Here is a 23445-nt window from a genome sequence, read left to right as displayed (position 1 = left end):
GTTGCCTCTTCCAGCCTTGATAAGAGGGTTTGTGCCTAGTCTTATTGCATTTTGTTATACCTTGTGTGGTTGACATCATAAGAGGCCTGTCCTTTTCTAAAGGGAAACAGGAGAAGTGGATTTTGAGAAGAATGGAGGTAGGGACTGTGAGGAGGAGAGGAGGGATGGGAGGTTGTGGTTGGGATGCATTATATGAGAGAAGAGTAAAGGAAAAGAAAAGGAAATTTTAAAGTGTTCAACACCGCTAGCTATTAGGGAAGTGCAAATTAGAACTACCTTGAGATACCATCTCACTCCAGGCAAACAAATGACCATAACTGTTGGTGAGAATGTGAGCAAAGTGGCATCTTTATTCATATTGTTGTGGTTATAGATGCAGTGCTATGAAAATCAGTGTGGCGGCATCTAAAATATACTGAGTAGAGTTCATGGCACTGGACGGGACTATGTACACTACTGGAGGGGCAAAGTAATAATCCATTTCTCTTTGCCACAAACCCTGTCAGTTACCTTAGAGACCTACCTGAAAGATAAACCCTTTGGTGCAATAGTTAATGGAGTTAAAATAGTCGAAGGTCATGGGAGTTAAGCAAAACACTATTTGATTGGATTTAAGACCCATTCCATGGTATGGAACCCATACCTTACATCATTAATTATATTAAGAACCTGAGACTACATAGATTATAGACCCCATAGAAAAATCTGCTACAATTATTCTGCTAGCTAAATGTCTCTTAACAACATATGGCTATACCTATATGTTGATCAGTCCATCATTCAACTCTTATCACTGAAACTTCTTTGTGCAGTAGAGTGCTTTTAACACAGATACCTACAACGACAACATGCACAGAATGAGAGACTTTGGTTTACTCAGCCCTAAATGAGGCAACTATATCACACCTCTCCCTTCAAGACCCAGAGGTTTAAGTGGAAGAGGAGACAGAAAGATGATAATAATCAAAGGTTGGTGGATGACTCTAAGGACACAGCTTGTTCGCAGACAAAATAGGAACCCATAGGAACTACAATAGCATGCATAATATCTGCACAAGTTCAAACTAAAAATCATCCCATCAGAAACAAGTGGGCCCAAGTTTTCACACCCAAGAAGCTATTTACAATTGATAGCTGCTGGGATAGGGAAAATCAGTTTCCATCAGCGACACTGGATATATGACCTCAGAGAAGACTGCATGCTCAGAAATAGTTGGCCACACAAAACAGACTCCATGTGTTTGTCATTATTTTGTTTGTTTGTTTGTTTGTTTTTGGTGTTTATTAAAGCTCTTTTGCTCTTACTGTAGTTGGTGTTTTAAGGAGAGTGTATGAATATGAAGTTGGGTGGGGAAATGGGAAGGAATTGAAGTTGGGGAGGGGAAAGAATGTGACAAAATATATTATATGCAAAGTCTAAAAAATGAATTAAGAAAATAAAATAACTAAAACTAGAACTACCGTATTACCAGCTTTACCATTTACGGCCATTAACCAAAGGTTTCTGTTTTAGTTATTTTTCCATTTATATGAGATGAAATACCATGATCAACTCAACTTCTAGAAAGTGTTTATTTGAAGTTATAGTTACAGGGAAATAAGCATCCACAATGGCAGAGTAGAATACATGGTGGCTGGCATTAAGAACTTTCATCCTTTAGTATAAGTACACAACAGAGGGAGTACTAGGAAGGGTGAAGATTTTGACTCCTCAGAGCCCACTCCAGTAACATATTTCTACCAGCTAGGCCATACCTTCTAAACCTACCCAAAGAGTACCACCAAATGGGGACCGAACATTCAAACATTTAAGCATATGTGTGATATTATTGTTCAAATGACCACAGACAATCTTTTACTACAAAGATATATGTATATTCATTTTTTGATGTTCTATTCAAAATAGCTAGAAAATGGAATGAACCAAAGATAAATAGAAAAATAGATAATGAAAATTTGGTACATATACACAATAAAATTTTATTTAGCATGAAGCAAATAAAATTATGAGGATAAACATTTTTATAATTAAGAATATTTCTGTATAGGATGGAGTGTGTGGAGGTGAGGGTCTTCAGAGTCATTTCTCTCCTTCTATATATAGTTTCTAAGAATCAAACTCAGGTCTTCATGCCTGAAGGTAAGTGTCTTTATCCATTGAGTGAACTCATTGACCATGAATATTTCTAATCCATTAGTTATAGTTAATTTTGTGAAAATATTAACCCTGTAATCAAGAATAAATGCAATGAGTAATTTTCGATTTATTGTACAGAAGAAGCTTAATGAGACCAACGAGACTCTTATTTTCCCTTTTCTCCATAGTATCTGAGGGTCAGAGTCCTTTGGCCGCACTGACCAAAACAGTTCTCTAGAGAAAGAAAAATCCTATAAGCATGAGCTTGATCTAAATTCTCATGCATTTGCTGTGTTTCTTGGTCAGTGGCCTCTTGAGGTGTATATAATTAGCTTCATATATTCCTAATGGAAGATGTCATGTGGTATTTCATGAGAGGACACAGGAAAACCTGACTCTGCCAAATGCTGTTCTCATTCAGGTATATGGAAGGAAATAAACTTAAGAATGCTTAACTGGATTATTCTAAGATGCTAGTTTGTGACTGGAATTGCTGTGGACATGAGTCACATTCTAAAGTCCTCAAGGAAGTCTAGAGCAAAGTGGAGAACAGTCAGGAATGGAAGTAAATAGCTTGGGAGAAACTTGCAACAATAATCAATGTATACATAGATTATGAATTTACTTTGAAAAAGATCAAGGAGAGGTATGTGGAAGGGTTTGGAGGGAGGAAAGGGAAGAGAAAAATGATGTAATTTAGCAGGGGATTAGACTCTCATTTTATCATTTCTAAGCATAGGGCAATTTATTGAGACATAAATTTCATGCAAAAATTTCAAAAGTTCTGTGACTTTTTCTAGTACTACTTATATTCCCCTATATGTAATGTGGTCCTGGCTCAAAGGCAGTCAGTTGTGTTAGCTTTTTCCAATATTTCAATAGGCAGATTTTTTATTTTTGAGATTATGATAAAACTACATAAATTAAATCAACTGTTCTTTGAGAAGAAATGCATTAAGGTTATATTTGAAGTTTCAAGAATCAATAAAATAAATATGGATATGAAAATATATTATTAAATAAGAGTTAATACATTTTGGACCTTTATTTTGGTGCTCCCTGCTAACTGACATTCACTTTTTAAATGAATATATCTCCTATGTTTAACATTATTATGGACAAGTGAAAGAAAATAAAATGATAACATGTAGTTCAAAACCACATTTGGAATACTTAGTTATTGAGAGTGTGGTTCTAATTCTTTTAGTCTTAAAGTTAAATATAAGCTAATACAGTAGTTTGTTCATTAAACAAACAACAGACAAACAAATTATACCAAGCCTCAAATATTTAATTATTTAACCTGATATTAAATTGTCAGTAGCTAAAGTATGGTATTAATATTGGTTTTTAATTGAAAGCCCTATTCTTTTCATTGTTCTACAATTCTTTAAATAAAACAAAGATCTACACTATTCAGACAATATTACATGTAATGAGATAAACGACTTTGCAGAGATTTAACCACATAGTTACTACTACAGGATATCATCTTGCAGAAGATTCATGCCAATTTAGAATAATTTCAGGGCAAATGATTTATATTATTCCCAGTACTATAAGACTGATACTCTGCAAGAATGCAAGTTTGGATACTTGATTTTGTCATGATGTCAATTGTTAAAGAAATGTATTGAAATGATACAAACTGGTAACTGTTTCACAGAATGCAAATACATATAAATCTACCTGTTTGACGGAGTTAGTCTCACATCCAGTTAATTCAATACACTGATAATACATTAATAATACATTAATATTTACATTTTAACTTAAGACTTCATGGTAATTACATTTCATAAAACTTGGGGTTAAATACTTTCCAGAGTTGAGAAGTTAAACATAAGAGAATACATACCTGAATAAGGTCTCTAGTCATTGACATGGATATCAACATGGATAGTTGAAAAACATGAGTAGTTTTTTATTTTGTAATTGATCTGATAATGCATACTATTCTAAAGAAATTGTAAAGAGTTGCTGTCTTTAGTGTTGGCTAATCTTTTAATTTATGAGGAACATTTCAGAACTGGTTCTGGTTTAAAAGTAGAGGGATATTGAATTCAATGTTGTAACAAGACTACATGACTGGCCACAGCTTCTCCTTGATCACAATTTCAAAATACATGAGCATAGTGAGAACCTTTTCCTCCTCCAGTTTTTATTAAGGACAGTTAACAAATAGATACTGTATATATTTATGCTGTACAATGAGGTGTTTTATATGTGTGCATATATAAAATGGAAAAACATGTAAATATATGTGAATGTTATATGATGATTAAGTCAAGCTAATTAGCGTACTGACCATCCATACTTATTCAGAATATGAATGTCGAAGTTCTACCCTTACTAATTTTCACGTAGGTACTACTTTTTTAAAAAAAACACACTCACCATATGGTACAATGAATTTCAAGAATCTACCCATACTATCTAATTGCATTTTTCCCCTTTGACAAAAATCTCCAATTTAATCTTTTTATCTTATCCCATTGGATTATGGAAAACTGTCAAACTCTCTGATTCTATGAATATAGAATCTTTAGAATTCACTCCGAGATATTTCAGTAATTGACTTTCTGTGTCTCTTTAATTTCACTTAGCCCAAAGATTTCTAGGCTTATTCATGTTAAAAGAAAAATAGAACTTCTTTTTTTGAATGGGATAAAGAATAATCTGTGTGTCCAAGTGTGTGTGTGTGTGTGTGTGTGTGTGTGTGTATGTGTGTGTACAGAATCATAGACATGTGATTCTTGGAGGCCAGAAGACAGTGTCATGGGTCTTTAATCCTTTGAGATAGGGTCTTATCCTGAACCTTGATCTAGTCTGGCAGCTCACAAGCTCAAGTGATCCTTCTATTCCCACCTCTTACAACACTGTGAGAACAGACATACACAGCCACAATTAGATTTTTTTTTTTGATTCTAGGATCTGAGCACAGGTTCTCATGACCACACTGCAAGCACTCTTATTAATCAAGCCAACTTTCTAGGCTAGTACATCTTATTTTTGTTTTTTTTTCCTTTTTATCTCTACTTTTTATTTCTTTACTTAAACTTCTACAACCTTTTTATCAATACCGTGGTGTTGAAGATCAAACATAGGGTCTTACTCATCTTTACTTTTAATTCATTGGGCTAACCACCCAGTCTGTAGTTTTACATTTTTGAGTACCCCCCTCCCAAGAAATTTTAGGCTTTCAAAAATACTAATTTATATTCACATCAAGAGTTTACAAGGGTACTGCCTGTTAAAATCCAACCCAATATGTATCTTTAATTTTTTCAAGTTTTTGAAATTAATTTTCAAGTTTTGAAAATGAGTTTTGAAACTCATTTTCTTTTCCTTTTCTTTCCCTTTCCTTTGTTCCCTTTCCTTTTCCCTTCTTCCTTTCCCTTCCTTTCCCTTTCTTACTTTACTTTTCCTCTCCCAATGCTTCCCACTCACTTTCCATTGTTGTTTATGAGAAATGTGAGGTGATATCTCACTGCAGCCTGTAGTTATGATTCTTTGATGACCAGCGATGCTCGGCACTTATTTATATATGAGCAGAACTTTCATTAATATAATTGTAATTTATAATTTCTCCTGTTTCCTCTTTCAGGCAGCATTGCTAATACAATCAATGGAAGGAGTGAATCAGTCTCTGGTGTCAGAGTTTGTGTTCCTGGGACTCACCAACTCCTGGAGTATTCAATTATTGCTCTTTGTGTTCTCCTCCATGTTTTATGTGGCAAGCATGATGGGAAACTCACTCATCGTATTCACTGTGGCATCTGACCCTCACCTACACTCTCCCATGTACTTTCTATTGGCTAACCTCTCCTTCATTGACTTAGGTGTTTCTTCTGTTTCTTCCCCCAAGATGATTTATGATTTATTCAGAAAACACAAAGTCATCTCCTTTACAGGTTGTGTTACTCAAATATTTTTTATTCATGTCATTGGTGGTGTGGAGATGGTTTTGCTCATAGCCATGGCCTTTGACAGATATGTGGCGATATGTAAGCCTCTCCGTTACCTGATCATAATGAGCCCAAGGATGTGCATCTTCTTTTCAGTGACTGCCTGGGTGGTTGGCCTTATGCATTCTCTGGTTCAACTAGCTTTTGTAGTAAACTTACCATTCTGTGGACCAAATGTGTTAGACAGCTTTTACTGTGACCTTCCTCGGTTTATCAAATTAGCCTGCATAGACACTAACCAGCTGGAATTCATGGTGACAGTCAACAGTGGGTTCATCTCTGTGGGTTCCTTCTTCATACTGATAATTTCATATATTGTCATCATAATGACTGTGCAAAAACATTCTTCAAGTGGTTCCTCTAAAGCTCTATCCACTCTTTCAGCTCACATCTCTGTGGTGGTCTTATTCTTTGGTCCTTTAATATTTTTCTATACCTGGCCATCTCCCTCCACACACCTGGATAAGTATCTGGCCATATTTGATGCAGTTATCACTCCTTTTCTGAACCCTGTGATTTATACATTTAGAAATCAAGAAATGAAGATAGCAATGAAGAGAGTATGCAGACAACTAGTTAGTTATAGGAAAACTTCCTAAATAGATGTAATATTGTCTGTTATCAGTGAATGTAGATGTTTATTGCTCATCAAACTCAGAAAAATCTTTGTACATATATATTTCATATATCAATTATATAGACATAGTTTTTCATCTACTAAGACAGGAACAATTTCTCTTGAAGAGGAGAACTACATGTATTTGCAAGCCAAAGATTATAATAATCTTTAACCTACATTCCTAAGGAATGATTTTTACTTGAAGTAACTGGTGCATTAAGTGCTCTCAAACAAGGAAACTTTCTCTTTCCCTTTCCATATTTTATAATCTGAGAATTTCATACACAAATATTATATTCAAAAATTTCTACTCTCTTTCTCCCCACTCAAAGTCACCCCTGGTCTCCTTCATTTCTTTTTTTATTCATAATTTCCTTAATTATTATTGTTAAAATCACACTTGTGAGCACACATGTGTATTTTATACACACATATATGTGATATATATCTGTATATATTTCAGTATAAATCATGCTGAATAAACTTAATGTTGCTAATATGTATATTTTCTTTAGGAATAATAGGATAACCCTGGGATTGGATAACATATCAAATTATACATTGTCTCATATGCAGGAATTTCTGAATGGATTTTGGGGCCACTTATAAAGACTTTCTGAATGGAATCATTTGTCTGTCTCCTGTAGTTTGTACAAACTGCACGTTTGGAGTTTTTTAGTTGTAGAAGGGTTCTAAATCAAGAGAATACACAAAGGTGTACAATGGATGCACATTTTTTTAAAAGAAGTTTTGAAAAGTATGTTGGAACTAATAAGGAACTTAGAAAACCTGTTTATTCTGCTCAATTCACATGATTCTATTCAAATGCAATCAAATTCTATTTCATTTTTTAATTTATTGCCTAAGTTATTTGCTTCAAATCCCAATGCAGCTTCCCCTCCCCTCCTCCCCAATCCTTCCCCTTCCAACCTTCTCCCACCTGCCACTTCTCGTCCATTACTCCTCAGAAAAGGGAGACTTCTGGTGGGTAGAAACCATCCTTGGCATATCAAGTAGTAGTAAGACTAGGTGTGTCTATTACCACTGACGCTAGATAAGGCAGTCCAAGTAGGGGACAGGGATCCAAAGGCAAGCAACGTTGTCTGAGAGAGGTGTGGTCTTACTTTACAGTCTGACATGATGTCTTATCTGTACAACTGTTACACATATGTAGAGGGCCTCGTTCAGTCTAATGCAGGCTTTCTGGTTGGCAGTTTAGTCTCTAAGATCCCCAATAGACCCAGGTTTGTTGACTCTGTAGAGTTTCTTTACCCCTCTGGCTCCTTCAATCCTTCCTTCCTTCCTTCTACAGGATTTTTCAAATTCCACTTAATGTTTTGTTGTGGGTCTCTACATCAGTTTCCAACAATTGCTGTTTTAAGCCTCTCTGATAAGAGTTTTGCTAGGCTCTTGTCTGCAAGTATAGCAGAATACCATTAAGAGTGTCAGGTATGGACTCTCTCTCATGGCATGAGTCTCTAGTTGGGCGTCTCATTCATTGACCCTTTCTTCAAATTCTTCTTCACCATTACCCATGCATATCTTGTAGGCAGGACAAATTGTGGGCCTAAGGGTTTCCTGGGCTGGTGTCCTAATCCCTCCATTGGAAGTCTTACCTCTTTACTGGACATGGCTGATTCAGGTTTCCCCATTGCTAGGAGTCTTATCTATGGTTATCCTCATAGATTCTTGAGAAGTTCCATGATCCTAGGTCTAGCTTGTCCTGGAAATGCTATCCCAGTCCCCAATACAGTTGTCTATCCCAGCACTCTCTTCTTCCATCCTACCCCTACCTGATCCCACCTGTGGCCATCCCCATCCATTCCATAACTGAGTCCCATCTCTCTGTCATCCACGATGTGTAATCGATTTCCCCTTTTCAGTGGGATTCAAGTATCCCCCATTTGGGCTTTCAATTTATTTATTTGTTCTTCTTTACTTACTTTGTTTGTGTTTTTATCAATTCCCTTTTTACAATCTAACATTAGGCAGAGCTTGGGGAATTTTGTGGAAATGGTTGGGGATGGATTAAAGAAGTCAAGGATGAAGAACATAAGAAAACCTATAGAATCAATTAACTTGGGCCAATAAGGGGTCACAGAGACTGAATAACCAACCAGAGAGCATGCATATGACTGACTTACACCTTCTGCATATATATATATATATATATATATATATATATATATATATATATATAACAGTTGTGCATTTTGGTCTTCATGTGGGACCCCTAACATCAGGAGCAAGGGCTATCTCTGACTCGGTTGTCTTTAGATCAGTTTCCCACAATAGGGCTGCCTTGTTTAACCTTAACTATAGAAGATGCACCTAGTTCTAATGTAACTTTATATGCCAAAGCTATTCTTAGGAATCCTCCTCTCTTCTGAGGACAAAGAAAGAAGTGGATGAGGGTAAATGAGAGGATTTGAGAGCGAAGGAAGAACCTGAAAGAGAGGCCAGAGAGAAAACTGTTATTGGGACATATTTTCTTCTCTTTGAATATTTCCACATTAAAGTGAAACTCAAAAGCAATGTTATATGTGGAAGAAGAAATTGAAGCAACACTTGTGTCCACACTGTGAGTTTGTTCATAGTAGGTACTAAGGTACTTCAAATGCTGCTACCCTGGCTTACCCTAGTGATATGGGAGTAAAACCATCCATAATTTTTTCCTATTTTTTAAAAATTATCTCTAATCTTCTCTTACACTCCAGTCATTATTCCCCTCCCAGTCTGTCCTCCAACAGTTCTTCATCCCATTCTTCCTCACTCTGTCTCCAAGAGGATGTCCCCACCTCACCCCACCAGGCTTCCCACTCCCTGCAGCCTTAAGTATTTCAAGGTTAGGTGCTTCTTCTCTCACTGATGCCAGACCAGGTAGTACTTGACCGTATATATGTTGGGGGTCTTGTACCAGCTAGTGTAGCCTGCCTGGTAGGTGGCTTAATGTCTGAGAGATCTCAGGGGTCCAGGCTAGTTGAGACTGCTGATTTTCCTCTAGGGTCCCAGTCATATGCAAGTGTATCACCACTGTGATGAGAGTCACAAGAGCAACAATCATCTGCATCATAAAATTTCGTGCACTTAGACACAGTAGGTACTAACATATTTCAAGTGCTGCTACCAGTATTGTAAGTTTGTCCTTGACTTTTCCTACATGACATTTTGATTTCCATAATGGTTCACTGGCTTGAGATTCAGGATGAGGTTCACTGGGATTAAACTTAGGTGAGCTCCTGACTTATTATATAAACTTTTGTTAATAAATGTAAACAGTTGCTTTATATAACAAGCTTGTTTCTACTAAGGAATCTGTGAGTGATTGGTGCCAGCTCTATTATTTGTGCATTAAAGTAGAACTTTATCAATTTCTGTGTTATGCAAACAACATTGCACATATGATTCTTTTATAGCAGATAAAATGTAATAATGAACTCACAACACATGGAACTAACTAGTCTACCCATTTGTTTCATTCCTCATAAGCAAGTGACTTAAAAACTTGTAATACCTTGTTAGATGCAATTGCAATGCTTTTGAGGGGCAATCCATTTGGGAAAACAGGTGCCCTTCCACTGTAGAGGTTACAATCACAACTGTGTCACTCTTGTGCTAACAACCTTCTGTGCTTCCCTCTGGTCTGTAGTTAGATTTTACCTGTGGTTGGGCAAGTGTCTATTTTTTCTTAGATGCACTGCCCTTAGAATGATAAGAGCTCACTATTCCAGTCAACCCTACTTTTTAAAAATCACCTCTTATTGGTTTTCATACTGCTGCCTAAACTGAATATTCCTCCTTTTATAAATTCTCTTCCATTACCAAGGTCTTAGTTTCTGGACCTTGGTTCATTTCCTGTAACAGGGATGGATTATAGGAATGTGCAGAGTCACTTTCATTCACAAAGGCATATATGTGTAAATGCAAAACACAGGAAAGATCTGAAAGAATACACATTACATGAGGGTTACCCCAAGAGATATGTGGGTGGGGAGTCAATAAAGGCTTAAAAGATCAATAGTTGCTGATTTGACTTAAAATAATCTTAAACTTAAGATGAGAATGGCCCCTGCACTCTCAATGTAATTGGGAATATTAAAAACAGCCATAAAAATCAGTTATTTTTAAAACTGAAAGTACAGAGTTCCATCATACTGCATCTTACATCTAAATATTATACTTACAATACCTATAAAGCTTAGATATTATGGATTTAGTCTTTCATAGTTTGTGATGTTTGATATAATATTTAAATACACTTCATGCCCACTGAACACCTCTTTCAACCACGTAAGACTTCTGAAACTGTGGTCTTTATTTACTTCTTTTACTTTTTTTCTTTTGAAAATTAAATATTGGTCATTTTATTTATTGACATTTCCCCCTTCCCTGTTTCCCCTCCAAAAACCTCTATTTCATTCTCTCCTCCCCACTGCTTCTATGGGAGAGCTCCCCTATCCGCCCACCCACCAACTCCTTCCTCACCATGCTAACATTCCCCTACTTGGGGTAACAAGTCTCCAGAGGACCAAGGGCCTCCTTTCCCATTGATGCTAGATAGCGCAATCCTCTGTTACATAAGCAGCTGAAGTCATGGGTCCCTCCTTCTGTACTCTTTGGTTGGTGGTTTAGTCCCTGGGAGCTCTGGGAAGTCTGCCTGGTTGATATTGTTGTTCTTCGTATGGGGTTGCAAACCCCCTTCAGCTCCTTCAGTCCTTAACCTAACTCTGCCATTGGGGTCCCCATGCTCAGTCCATTGGTTGACTGTGAGTGTCCTCATTTGTATTGGTCAGGCTCTGGCAGAGCCTCTCAGGGGAAAGCCATACCAGGGTCCTGTCACAAGTGTTTCATTGCATCAGCAATAGTGGCTGGGTTTGGTGGCTGCAGATGGGATGAATACCTAGGTGGTACAGTCTCTGGATGGTATTTCTTTCAGTTTCTGCTCCACTCTTTGTCCCTACATTTATTTTAGACAATTCTGTGTTAATATTTTTGAGATGGGTAGGCTATACCCCAATCCAAGCCTTGCCTAACCTCTGTACAGGTTCTCTCTCCCATTTATTGGGTATTTCAGCTAATGTCATCCCCTTTGGGTCCTAGGACCTCTTGATTTCCTGGCACCTGGGACTTTCTGGTGGCTACCCCCAGTTCTTCATCACACACTGCTACACATCACCATTCAATTTCTTGATCCTCTGTAGTTCGCAATCCCTCCCCTGTGTCCTCCTAAATCTGATCCTGCCCCCCCCACTTTTTTCAGTCCTGCTCCCTCTCGATTCTAGGTCCTTTCCTCCCTCTACCTCCCTGATTATTTTGCTCACCTTCTAAGTAGAACTAAGGCATCCACACTTTGATCTTCCTTCTTCTTGAGCATCATATGGCCTGTGAGTTATATTGTGGGTATTCTGAGCCTTTCTCCCAATATCCATTTATATGGGAATATATATATACACATTATATGTGTGTGTGTGTGTGTGTGTGTGTGTGTGTGTGTTCTTTTGTGACTGGGTTACCTCACTTAGGGTAGTATTTTCTAGTTACATCCATTTGCCTGAGAATTTTATGAAGTTATTATTTTTAATAGTGGAGTAGTACTTCATTGTGTAAATGTACCACAGTTTCTGTATCCATTCCTCTATTGAGGGACACCTGGGTTGTTTCCAGCTTCGGGCTATTATAAATAAGGCTCCTATGAACATAATGGACCATGTGTCCTTGTTATATGTTAGAGCATCTTTTGGGTGTATGTCCAGGAGTAGTATAGCTGGGTTCTCAGGTAGTACTATGTCAATTTTCTGAGGAACCTCCAGACTGACTTCCAAAGTGGTTGTCCCAGCTTGCAATCCCACCAACAATGGAGGAGTGTTCCTCTTTCTCAACATCCTTGTCAGCATCTGTTGTCACCTGAGATTTTGATCTTAGCCATTCTGACTGGTGTGGGGTTGAATCTCAGGGTTGTTTTGATTTGCATTTCCCTGATGATTAAGGATATTGAACATTTCTTTAGGTTCTTCTTGACCATTTGAAATTCCTTGGTTGAGGTACAACCATTCTGGAAATCAGTCTGGAGGTTCCTCAGAAAATTGGACATTGCACTACCTGAGGACCCAGCTATACCTCTCCTGGGCATATACCCAAAAGATGCTCCGGCATCCACCAAAGACACATGGTCAACTATGTTTATAGAAGCCTTATTTATAATAGCCAGAAGCTGGAATTAACCCAGATGTGCTACAACAGAGGAATGAATACAATAAACATGGTACATCTACATAATGGAGAACTACTCAGCTATCAAAAACAATGACTTCATGAAATTCTTAGGCAAATGGATTAAAGTAGAAAATATCATCCCGAGTAAGATAACCTAATCACAGAAAAACACACATGGTATGCACTCACTGATAAGTGGATATTGGCCCAAAAGGTCAAATTATCCAAGATACAATTTGCAGACCACATAAGCTCAAGAAGGACGAATAAATTGTGGATGTCTCACTCCTTCTTAAAAGGGGGAACAAAATTATTCATAGGAGGGGATTTAGAGGCAAAATTTGGAGCAGAGATTGAAGGAATGGCCATACTGAGCCTGCCACACATGGGTATACAGCATATATATATATATATATATATATATATATATATATATATATATATCCACTAAAACTAGTTAAGATTGATGAAGCTGAGAAATGCCTGCTGACAGGAACCAAATATAGATGTCTCCTGAGAGACACAGCCAGAGCATGTCAAATAGAGAGGCGAATGCTAGCAGCAAACCATTGAACTGAGAACAGAATCCCCATTGGAGGAATTGGAGAAAGGATAGGAAGAGCTAAAGGGGCTTGCAACCCTATAAGAACAACAATGCCAACCCTCCAGAGCTTCCAGGGACTAAACTACTACCCAAAGACTATACATGTACTGACCTTTGGCTCCAACTGTATATGTAGCAGAGGATGGCCTTGTTGGGCACCAATGGAAGGAGAAGCCCTTGGTCCTGCCAAGGCTGGATGCCCCCCAGTATAGGGCAATGTCTGGGGGACAAAAAGGGGGGTTGGATGAGAAGGGGAACACCCTTATAGAAGAAGGAGAGGGGAATGGGATGGGGGTTTATGTCCAGGAAACTGGGAAAGGGAATAACAGTTGAAATATAAATAAAAAATCCAATAAAAGAAAATTAATAACTAAAAAAATGAAATTCAGTTGAAAATTCTTTGTTTACTCTTGTGTGCCATTTTTTAATAATGTTGTTTGATTCTCTGGAGTCTAACTTCTTAAGTTCTTTGTGTATAATGGATATTAGCACTCCTACTTTATTTTTTTTTTTTTATTAACTTGAATATTTCTTATATACATTTCGAAAAGTTATTCGTTTCCTGGTTTCGGGCAAACATCCCCTCCTCTCCCCTTCCTTGGGTGTTCCCCCTCCCCCCTCCCCCCATTGCCGCCCTCCCCCAACAGTCTATTTCACTGGGGGTTCCAGTCTTGGCAGGACCAGGGCCCCTTCCACTGGTACTCTTACTAGGATATTCATTGCTACCTATGAGGTCAGAGTCCAGGGTCAGTCCATGTATAGTCTTTAGGTAGTGGCTTAGTCCCTGGAAGGTCTGGTTGCTTGGCATTGTTGTACATATGGGGTCTCGAGCCCCTTCAAGCTCTTCCAGTTCTTTCTCTGATTCCTTCAACTGGGGTCCTATTCTCAGTTCAGTGGTTTGCTGCTGGCATTCGCCTCTGTATTTGCTGTATTCTGGCTGTGTCTCTCAGGAGCGATCTACACTTCTGCACTTCTTTGCTTCATCCATCTTGTCTAATTGGGTGGCTGTATATATGGGCCACATGTGGGGCAGGCTCTGAATGGTGTTCCTTCAGTCTCTGTTTTAATCTTTGCCTCTCTCTTCCCTGCCAAGGGTATTCTTGTTCCCCTTTTAAAGAAGGAGTGAAGCATTCACATTTTGATCATCCGTCTTGAGTTTCATTTGTTCTAGGCATCTAGGGTAATTCAACCATTTGGGATAATAGCCACTTATCAGTGAGTGCATACCATGTATGTCTTTCTGTGATTAGGTTAGCTCACTCAGGATGATATTTTCCAGTTCAACCATTTGCCTATGAATTTCATAAAAGTGAATTGTTTTTGATAGCTGAGTAATATTCCATTGTGTAGATGTACCACATTTTCTGTATCCATTCCTCTGTTGAAGGGCATCTGGGTTCTTTCCAGCTTCTGGCTATTATAAATAAGGCTGCGATGAACATAGTGGAGCACGTGTCTTTTTATATGTTAGGGCATCTTTTTGGGTATATGCCTAAGAGAGGGTATAGCTGGATCCTCAGGCAGTTCAATGTCCAATTTTCTGAGGAACCTCCAGACTGATTTCCAGAATGGTTGTACCAGTCTGCAACCCCACCAACAATGGAGGAGTGTTCCTCTTTCTCCACATCCTCGCCAGCATTTGCTGTCACCTGAGTTTTTGATCTTAGCCATTCTCACTGGTGTGAGGTGAAATCTCAGGGTTGTTTTGATTTGCATTTCCCTGATGACTAAAGATGTTGAACATTTCTTTAGGTGTTTCTCAGCCATTCGGCATTCCTCAGCTGTGAATTCTTTGTTTAGCTCTGAACCCCATTTTTTAATAGGGTTGTTAGTTTCCCTCTGGTCTAACTTCTTGAATTCTTTGTATATTTTGGATATAAGGCCTCTATCTGTTGTAGGATTGGTAAAGATTTTTCCCAATCTGTTGGTTGCCGTTTTGTCCTAACCACAGTGTCCTTTGCCTTCCAGAAGCTTTGCAGTTTTATGAGATCCCATTTGTTGATTCTTGATCGTAGAGCATAAGCCAATGGTGTTTTGTTCAGGAAATTTTTTCCAGTGCCCATTTGTTCCAAATGCTTCCCTAGTTTTTCTTCTATTAGTTTGAGTGTGTCTGGTTTGATGTGGAGGTCCTTGATCCACTTGGACTTAAGCTTTGTACAGGGTGATAAGCATGGATTGATCTGCATTCTTCTACATGTTGACCTCCAGTTGAACCAGCACCATTTGCTGCAAATTCCATCTTTTTTCCATTGGATGGTTTTGGCTCCTTTGTCAAAAAATCAAGTGACCATAGGTTTGTGGATTCATTTCTGGTCTTCAATTCTGTTCCATTGGTCTATCTGTCTGTCTCTGTACCAATACCATGCAGTTTTTATCACTATTGCTCTGTAATACTGCTTGAGTTCAGGGATAGTGATTCCCCTGAAGTCCTTTTTTTTATTGTTGAGATAGTTTTAGCTATCCTGGGTTTTTTGTTATTCCAGATGAATTTGCAAATTGTTCTGTCTAACTCTTTGAAGAATTGGATTGGTATTTTGATGGGGATTGCATTGAATCTGTAGATCGCTTTTGGCAGAATGGCCATATTTACTATATTAATCCTGCCAATCCATGAGCATGGGAGATCTTTCCATCTTCTGAGATCTTCTTCAATTTCTTTCTTCAGAGTCTTGAAGTTCTTATTGTACAGATCTTTCCCTTGCTTGGTTAAAGTCACACCGAGGTACTTTATATTATTTGGATCTATTATGAAGGGTGTCGTTTCCCTAATTTCTTTCTCAGCTTGTTTCTCTTTTGTGTAGAGGAAGGCTACTGATTTATTTGAGTTAATTTTATACCCAGCGACTTTGCTGAAGTTGTTTATCAGCTTTAGTAGTTCTCTGGTGGAACTTTTGGGATCATTAAATATACTATCATATCATCTGCAAATAGTGATATTTGACTTCTTCTTTTCGATCTGTATCCCTTGACCTCCTTTTTTGTCTGATTGCTCTGGCTAGAACTTCAAGAACTATATTGAATAAGTAGGGAGAGAGTGGGCAGCCTTGTCTAGTCCCTGATTTTAGTGGGATTGCTTCAAGTTTCTCTCCATTTAGTTTAATGTTAGCCACTGGTTTTGCTGTATATGGCTTTTTTACTCTGTTTAGGTATGGGCCTTGAATTCCTATTCTTTTCAGGACTTTTATCATGAAGGGGTGTTGAATTTTGTCAAATGCTTTCTCAGCATCTAATGAAATGATCATGTGGTTTTGTTCTTTCAGTTTGTTTATATAATGGATCACATTGATGTTTTTCCTTATATTAAACCATCCCTGCATGCCTGGGATGAAGCCTACTTGATCATGGTGGATGATTGTTTTGATGTGCTCTTGGATTCGGTTTGCAAGAATTTTGTTGAGTATTTTTGCGTCGATGTTCATAAGGGAAATTGGTCTGAAGTTCTCTTTCTTTGTTGGGTCTTTGTGTGGTTTAGGTATAAGTGTAATTGTGGCTTCATAGAAGGAATTGGTAGTGCTCCATCCGTTTCAATTTGTGGAATAGTTTGGATAATATTGGTATGAGGTCTAGGTCTATGAAGGTCTGATAGAATTCTGCACTAAACCCGTCTGGACCTGGGCTCTTTTTGGTTGGGAGACCTTTAATGACTGCTTCTATTTCCTTAGGAGTTATGGGGTTGTTTAGCTGGTTTATCTGTTCCTGATTTAACTTCGGTACCTGGTATCTGTCTAGGAAATTGTCCATTTCCTGTAGATTCTCAAGTTTTGTTGAATATAGGCTTTTATAGTAAGATCTGATGAATTTTTGAATTTCCTCTGAATCTGTAGTTATGTCTCCTTTTCATTTCTGATTTTGTTAATTTGGACACACTCTCTGTGTCCTCTCGTTAATCTGGCTAGGGTTTATCTATCTTGTTGATTTTCTCAAAGTACCAACTTTTGGTTCTGTTGATTCTTTCTATGGTCCTTTTTGTTTCTACTTGGTTGATTTCAGCTCTGAGTTTGATTATTTCCTGCCTTCTACTCCTCCTGGGTGTATTTGCTTCTTTTTGTTCTAGAGCTTTTAGGTGTGCTGTCAAGCTGCTGACATATGCTCTTTCTGTTTCTTTCTGCAGGCACTCAAGCGCTATGAGTTTTCCTCTTAGCACAGCTTTCATTGTGTCCCATAAGTTTGGGTATGTTGTACCTTCATTTTCATTAAATTCTAAAAAAGTTTTTAATTTCTTTCTTTATTTCTTCCCTGACCAGGTTATCATTGAGTGAGCATTGTTCAATTTCCATGTATATGTGGGGATTCTTCCCTTATTGTTATTGAAGACCAGCTTTAGGCCGTGGTGGTCCGATAGCACGCATGGGATTATTTCTATCTTTCTGTACCTGTTGAGGCCCGTTTTTGACCAATTATATGGTCAATTTTGGAGAAAGTGCCATGAGGAGCTGAGAAGAAAGTATATCCTTTTGCTTTAGGGTAGAACGTTCTATAAATATCCGTTAAGTCCATTTGGCTCATGACTTCTCTTAGTCTGTCTACGTCTCTGTTTAATTTCTGTTTCCATGATCTGTCCATTGATGAGAGTGGGGTGTTGATATCTCCTACTATTATTGTGTGAGGTGCAATGTGTGTTTTGAGCTTTAGTAAGGTTTCTTTTACATATGTAGGTGCCTTGTATTTGGGGCATAGATATTTAGGATTGAGAGTTCATCTTGGTGGATTTTTCCTTTGATGAATATAAAGTGTCCTTCCTTATCTTTTTTGATGACTTTTAGTTGAAAATTGATTTTATTTGATATTAGAATGGCTACTCCAGCTTGCTTCTTCTGTCCATTTGCCTGGAAAGTTGTTTTCCAGCCTTTCATTCTGAGGTGAGTGTCTGTCTTTGTCTCTGAGGTGTGTTTCCTGTAGGCAGCAGAATGCAGGGTCCTCGTTCATTATATCCAGTTTGTTAATCTATGTCTTTTTATTGGGGATTGAGGCCATTGATGTTGAGAGATATTAAGGAATAGTGATTATTGCTTCCTGTTATATTCATATTTGGATGTGAGGTTGTTTGTGTGCTTTTGTTCTCTTTGTTTTGTTGCCAAGACGATTAGTTTCTTGCCTCTTCTAGGGTATAGCTTGCCTCCTTATGTTGGGCTTTACAATTTATTATCCTTTGTAGTGCTGGATTTGTAGAAAGATATTGTGTAAATTTGGTTTTGTCATGGAATATCTTGGTTTCTCCATCTATATTTTAATTAGAGTTTGCAGGATACAGTAGCCTGGGCTGGCATTTTGTTCTCTTAGGGTCTGTATGACATCAGTCCAGGATCTTCTGGCCTTCATAGTTTCTGAAAAGTCTGGTGTCATTCTGATAGGTCTGCCTTTATATGTTACTTGACCTTTTTCCCTTACTGCTTTTAATATTCTTTCTTTATTTTGTGTGTTTTGGTGTTTTGACTATTATGTGACGGGAGGTGTTTCTTTTCTGGTCCAATCTATTTGGCGTTCTGTAGGCTTCTTGTATGCCTATGGGTATCTCTTTTTTTAGGTTAGGGAAGTTTTCTTCTATGATTTTGTTGAAGATATTTACTGATCCTTTGAGCTGGGAGTCTTCACTCTCTTCTATACCTATTATCCTTAGGTTTGATCTTCTCATTGAGTCCTGGATTTCCTGTATGTTTTGGACCAGTAGCTTTTCAGCTTTTTACATTATCTTTGACAGTTGAGTCAATGATTTCTATGGAATCTTCTGCTCCTGAGATTCTCTCTCTTCCATCTCTTGTATTCTGTTGGTAAGCTTGTATCTATAGCTCCTTGTCTCTTCTTTTGGTTTTCTATATCCAGGGTTGTTTCCATGTGTTCTTTCTTGATTGCTTCTATTTTCATTTTTAATTCCTTCAACTGTTTGATTGTGTTCTCCTGGAATTCTTTCAGGGATTTTTGTGTCTCCTCTCTATGGGCTTCTACTTGTTTATTTATGTTTTCCTGGAATTCTTTCAGGGATTTTTGTGTCTCCTCTCTATGGGCTTCTACTTGTTCTCTAAGGGAGTTCTTCACGTCTTTCTTGAAGTCCTCCAGCATCATGGTCAAATTGATTTTGAAACTAGATCTTGCTTTTCTGGTGTGTTTGGATATTCCATGTTTGTTTTGGTGGGAGAATTGGGCTCCGATGATGTCATGTAGTCTTGGTTTCTGTTGCTTGGGTTCCTGCGCTTGCCTCTGCCATCAGATTTTCTCTAGTGTTACTTTTTTCTGCTATTTGTGACAGTGGCTAGACTGTCCTATAAGCCTGTGTGTCCAGGAGTGCTGTAGACCTGTTTTCCTGTTTTCTTTCAGCCAGTTATGGGGACAGAGTGTTCTGCTTTTAATAAGTGTAGTTTTTCCCTCTATAGGTCTTCAGCTGTTCCTGTGGGCCTGTGTCTTGAGTTCACCAGGCAGGTCACTTGCAGCAGAAAAGTTGGTCTTACGGTGGTCCCAGGCTCAAGTTCGCTCATGGGGTGCTGCCCACGGGCTTTCGCTGTGGCAGCAACCAGGAAGATCTCGCAGCCCCTTCCGGGGGAGCCTCCGTGCACCAGGGTTCAGATGGATTCTGGTGCTTTCCTCTGGAATCAGTAATGTGTGCAGAGAGCAGTCTCTTCTGGTTTCGCAGGCGTGTCTGCCTCTCTGAAGGTTTAGCTCTCCCTCCCACGGGATTTGGGTGCAGAGAACTGTTTATCCGGTCTGTTTCCTTCAGGTTCTGGAGGTGTCTCAGGCAGCGGTTCTGCCGCTCCTGGGCCCTCTCCCACGGGAGCCCAGAGGCCTTATACAGTTTCCTCTTGGGCCAGGGATGTGGGCAGGGGTGGGCAGTGTTCGTGGTCTCTTCCACTCTGCAGCCTCAGGAGTGCCCACCTGACCAGGCGGTGAGGTCTCTCTCCCAGGGGTTCTGGGAGCAGAGAGCTGCTGCAGGCTGGGATCCGCAGGTGTGGGACTTCCCAGCACTCCTACTTTATAAACCTACCCAAACAATGCCAACAAATGGGGACCACATATTCAAACATTTCAGTATATGGGGGATATTTCTTTCTTTCTTTTTTTTTTTTTTCGGAGCTGGGGACCGAACCCAGGGCCTTGCGTTTGCTAGGCAAGTGCTCTACCACTGAGCTAAATTCCCAACCCCATATAGGGGATATTCTTATCCAAATGACCACAGACTATATTCTATTACAAAGATTAATGTATATTCATGTCTTTTGCTATTCTATTCACAATAGCTAGAAAATGGAATGAGCCACAAATGAATAGATGAGTAGATAATATAATTTTGCTACCTAGACACAATAAAATTTTATTCAGCACAAAACCAATACAATTATGAGGTCCAACATTTTTACAATTAATATTTTTTTATAGAGGATGGATTGTATGGAGATAAGTAGTCAACTTTTTAGAATCATTTCTCTCCTTCCACATATTGATTCGAAGAATCAAACTCAGTTCCTCATGCGTGATGAGTGCCTTTATCCATTGAGTAAAGTCATTGACCCTGAATACTTCTAATCCACTGGCTATAGTTAATTTTGTGAAAGTATGAACCCTGTAGTCAAGAATAAATGCAATGAGTAATTTTCAATTTGTTGAACATGAGTAGCTTAATGAGACCAACAAGACTTTTATTTCCATTTCTGTCCATAGTATCTGAGGTTCAATGTTCTTTGGCCACACTGACCGAAACTGTTCTCTAGAGAAAGAAAAATCCTGTAAGCCTGAGCTCGTTCAAATCTCTCATGCATTTGCTATGTTTCTTGGTCATTGGCCTCTTGAGGTGTATATAATTAGCTTCATATATTCTTAATGGAAGATTCCATGTGGTATTTTGTGAGAGGACACAGGAAAATATCTGACTCTGCCAAATGCTGTTGTTCTTATCCAGGTAAAATATATGGATGGAACTAAACCTAACAATGCTTAACTGGATTATTCTAAGATGCTAGTTTGTGACTGGAATTGCCATGGACATGAATCACATTCTAAAGTCTCAAGGAAGTCTAGAGCAAAAGGAAAAGGAAGTAAACAGCTCAGGCGAAACTTGCAACAATAATCAATGTACATATAGGCTATAAATTCACTTTGAAAAATATCAAGAATGTGGATGGGTTTGAAGGGAGGAAAGGGAAGAGGAAAATGGTGCAATTTAGCAGGAGCTTAGACTCTCATTTTATCATTTCTGAGCATAGGAAAATTTATTGATGCATAATTGCACACAAAAATGACAAAAGTTCTGTGACCTTTTCTAATACTATTTATAATCCCCTATGTGTAGTGTGGTCCTGGCTCAAAGGCAGTCAGTTGTTTAGCTTTTTCCAATATTTCTATAGACAGAATTTTTAAAGATTTTTGAGATCATGATATAATTACACCAATTAGGTCAACTGTTTTTTGAGAACAAATGCATTAAGTTTATATTTGAAGTTTCAAGTATTGATAAAATATGCATATTAAAATATACTATTAAATAAGAGTTAATACATTTTGCACCTTTATTTTGGTGCTCTCTGCTAACTGACATTCACTTTCTACATGAATATATCTCCTATGTTTAACATTATTATGGACAAGTGAAAGGAAGTAAAATGATAACATGTACTACAAAACCACATCTGGAATACTTAGTTATTGAGTGTATAGTTCTAATCGTTTTAGCCTTAAAGTTAAATATAAGCTATTACATTAGTTTGTTCAGTAAATAAAAAACAGACAAACAAATTATACCAAGCCTCAAATATTTAATTATTTAGCCTGATATTAAGCTGTCCATAGATAAATTATGGTATTAATCTTGGTTTTTAATTGAAAGCCCTATTCTTTCTATTGTTCTGTGATAATTCTTTAAATAAAACAAAGATCTACAATATTCATATAATATTACATGTAATGAGATAAATGACTTTGCAGAGATTTAACCACATAGTTACTACTACAGGATATCATCTTGCAGAAGACTCATGCCAATTTAGAATAATTTCAGGGCAATCATTTATATCATGCCCAGTACTTCAAGACTGATACTCTGCAAGAATGCAAGTTTGGATACTTGATTTTTGTCATGATGTCAATTGTTAAAGAAATGTTTGAAATCATGCAAACTGGTAACTGTTGCACAGAAAATGCAAATACGTATAAATCTACCTGTTTGACGGAGTTAGTCTCATACCCAGTTAGCTCAATTAAAGTGTAATATATTAATATTTATATTTTAAATTAAGACTTCATGGCTCCCACTGGTCAATGAGTACACATGGAGGGACACATAGCTCCAGCCGCATATGTAGCAGAGGATGTCATTGTCCAGCATCAATAGGAGGAAAAGTACTTGGTCCTGTGAAATCTCATTTTCCAATGTAGGGGAGTTTCAGGATGTTGAGGTTTAAGTGGGTGGGTGGCATGGGATCATCCTCAAAGAAGCAGGGGAAGGGAGGAGGGGATATGGAAGAAGGGGGGGAGGATTACATTTGAAATGTAAATACATAAATTATCCAAGAAAATTAAATTTAAAATTAAAGATTTCATGGTAATAACATTTCATAAACCTTGGGGTTAAATATTTTCCAGAGTTGAGAAGTTAAACATAAGAGAATGCATGACTGAATAAGGTCTATAGTCATTGCCATGGATATCAACATGGATAGTTGAAAAACAGTGAGTATTTTTTTATTTTGTAATTGAACTGATAATACATTACTCTTCAAATGAAATTGTAAAGAATTGCTGTGTTTAGTGTTGGTTAATCTTTTATGTTATGAGGAACATTTCTGAACTGGTTCTGGTTTGAAAGTAGAGGGATATTGGATTCACCAATATTGTAACAAGACTACATGACTGGCAGCAGCTTCTCCTTGATCACAATTTCAAAATACATGAACATAATAAGAACCTTTTTCTCCTCCAGTTT

The 23445-nt window shown here is 37.9% G+C and overlaps 1 protein-coding gene across 1 annotated transcript; it reads left to right on the top strand.

The window, feature by feature from the left end:
* Nucleotides 1–5756: 5756 nt before the first annotated feature.
* LOC116900578 (olfactory receptor 4F3/4F16/4F29-like) lies at nt 5757–6704 on the top strand. The gene has a single exon (XM_032902301.1). The coding sequence runs from the start codon at nt 5766–5768 to the stop codon at nt 6702–6704; it is 939 nt and encodes a 312-aa protein (XP_032758192.1). The 5' UTR covers nt 5757–5765.
* Nucleotides 6705–23445: the final 16741 nt, after the last annotated feature.

The sequence above is a fragment of the Rattus rattus genome, chromosome 5 (assembly GCF_011064425.1).
Source record: "Rattus rattus isolate New Zealand chromosome 5, Rrattus_CSIRO_v1, whole genome shotgun sequence".
Classification (NCBI taxonomy): domain Eukaryota; kingdom Metazoa; phylum Chordata; class Mammalia; order Rodentia; family Muridae; genus Rattus; species Rattus rattus.
The sequence above is the reverse complement of the archived record's forward strand: the minus strand, read 5'-3'. Positions and strand labels throughout refer to the sequence as shown.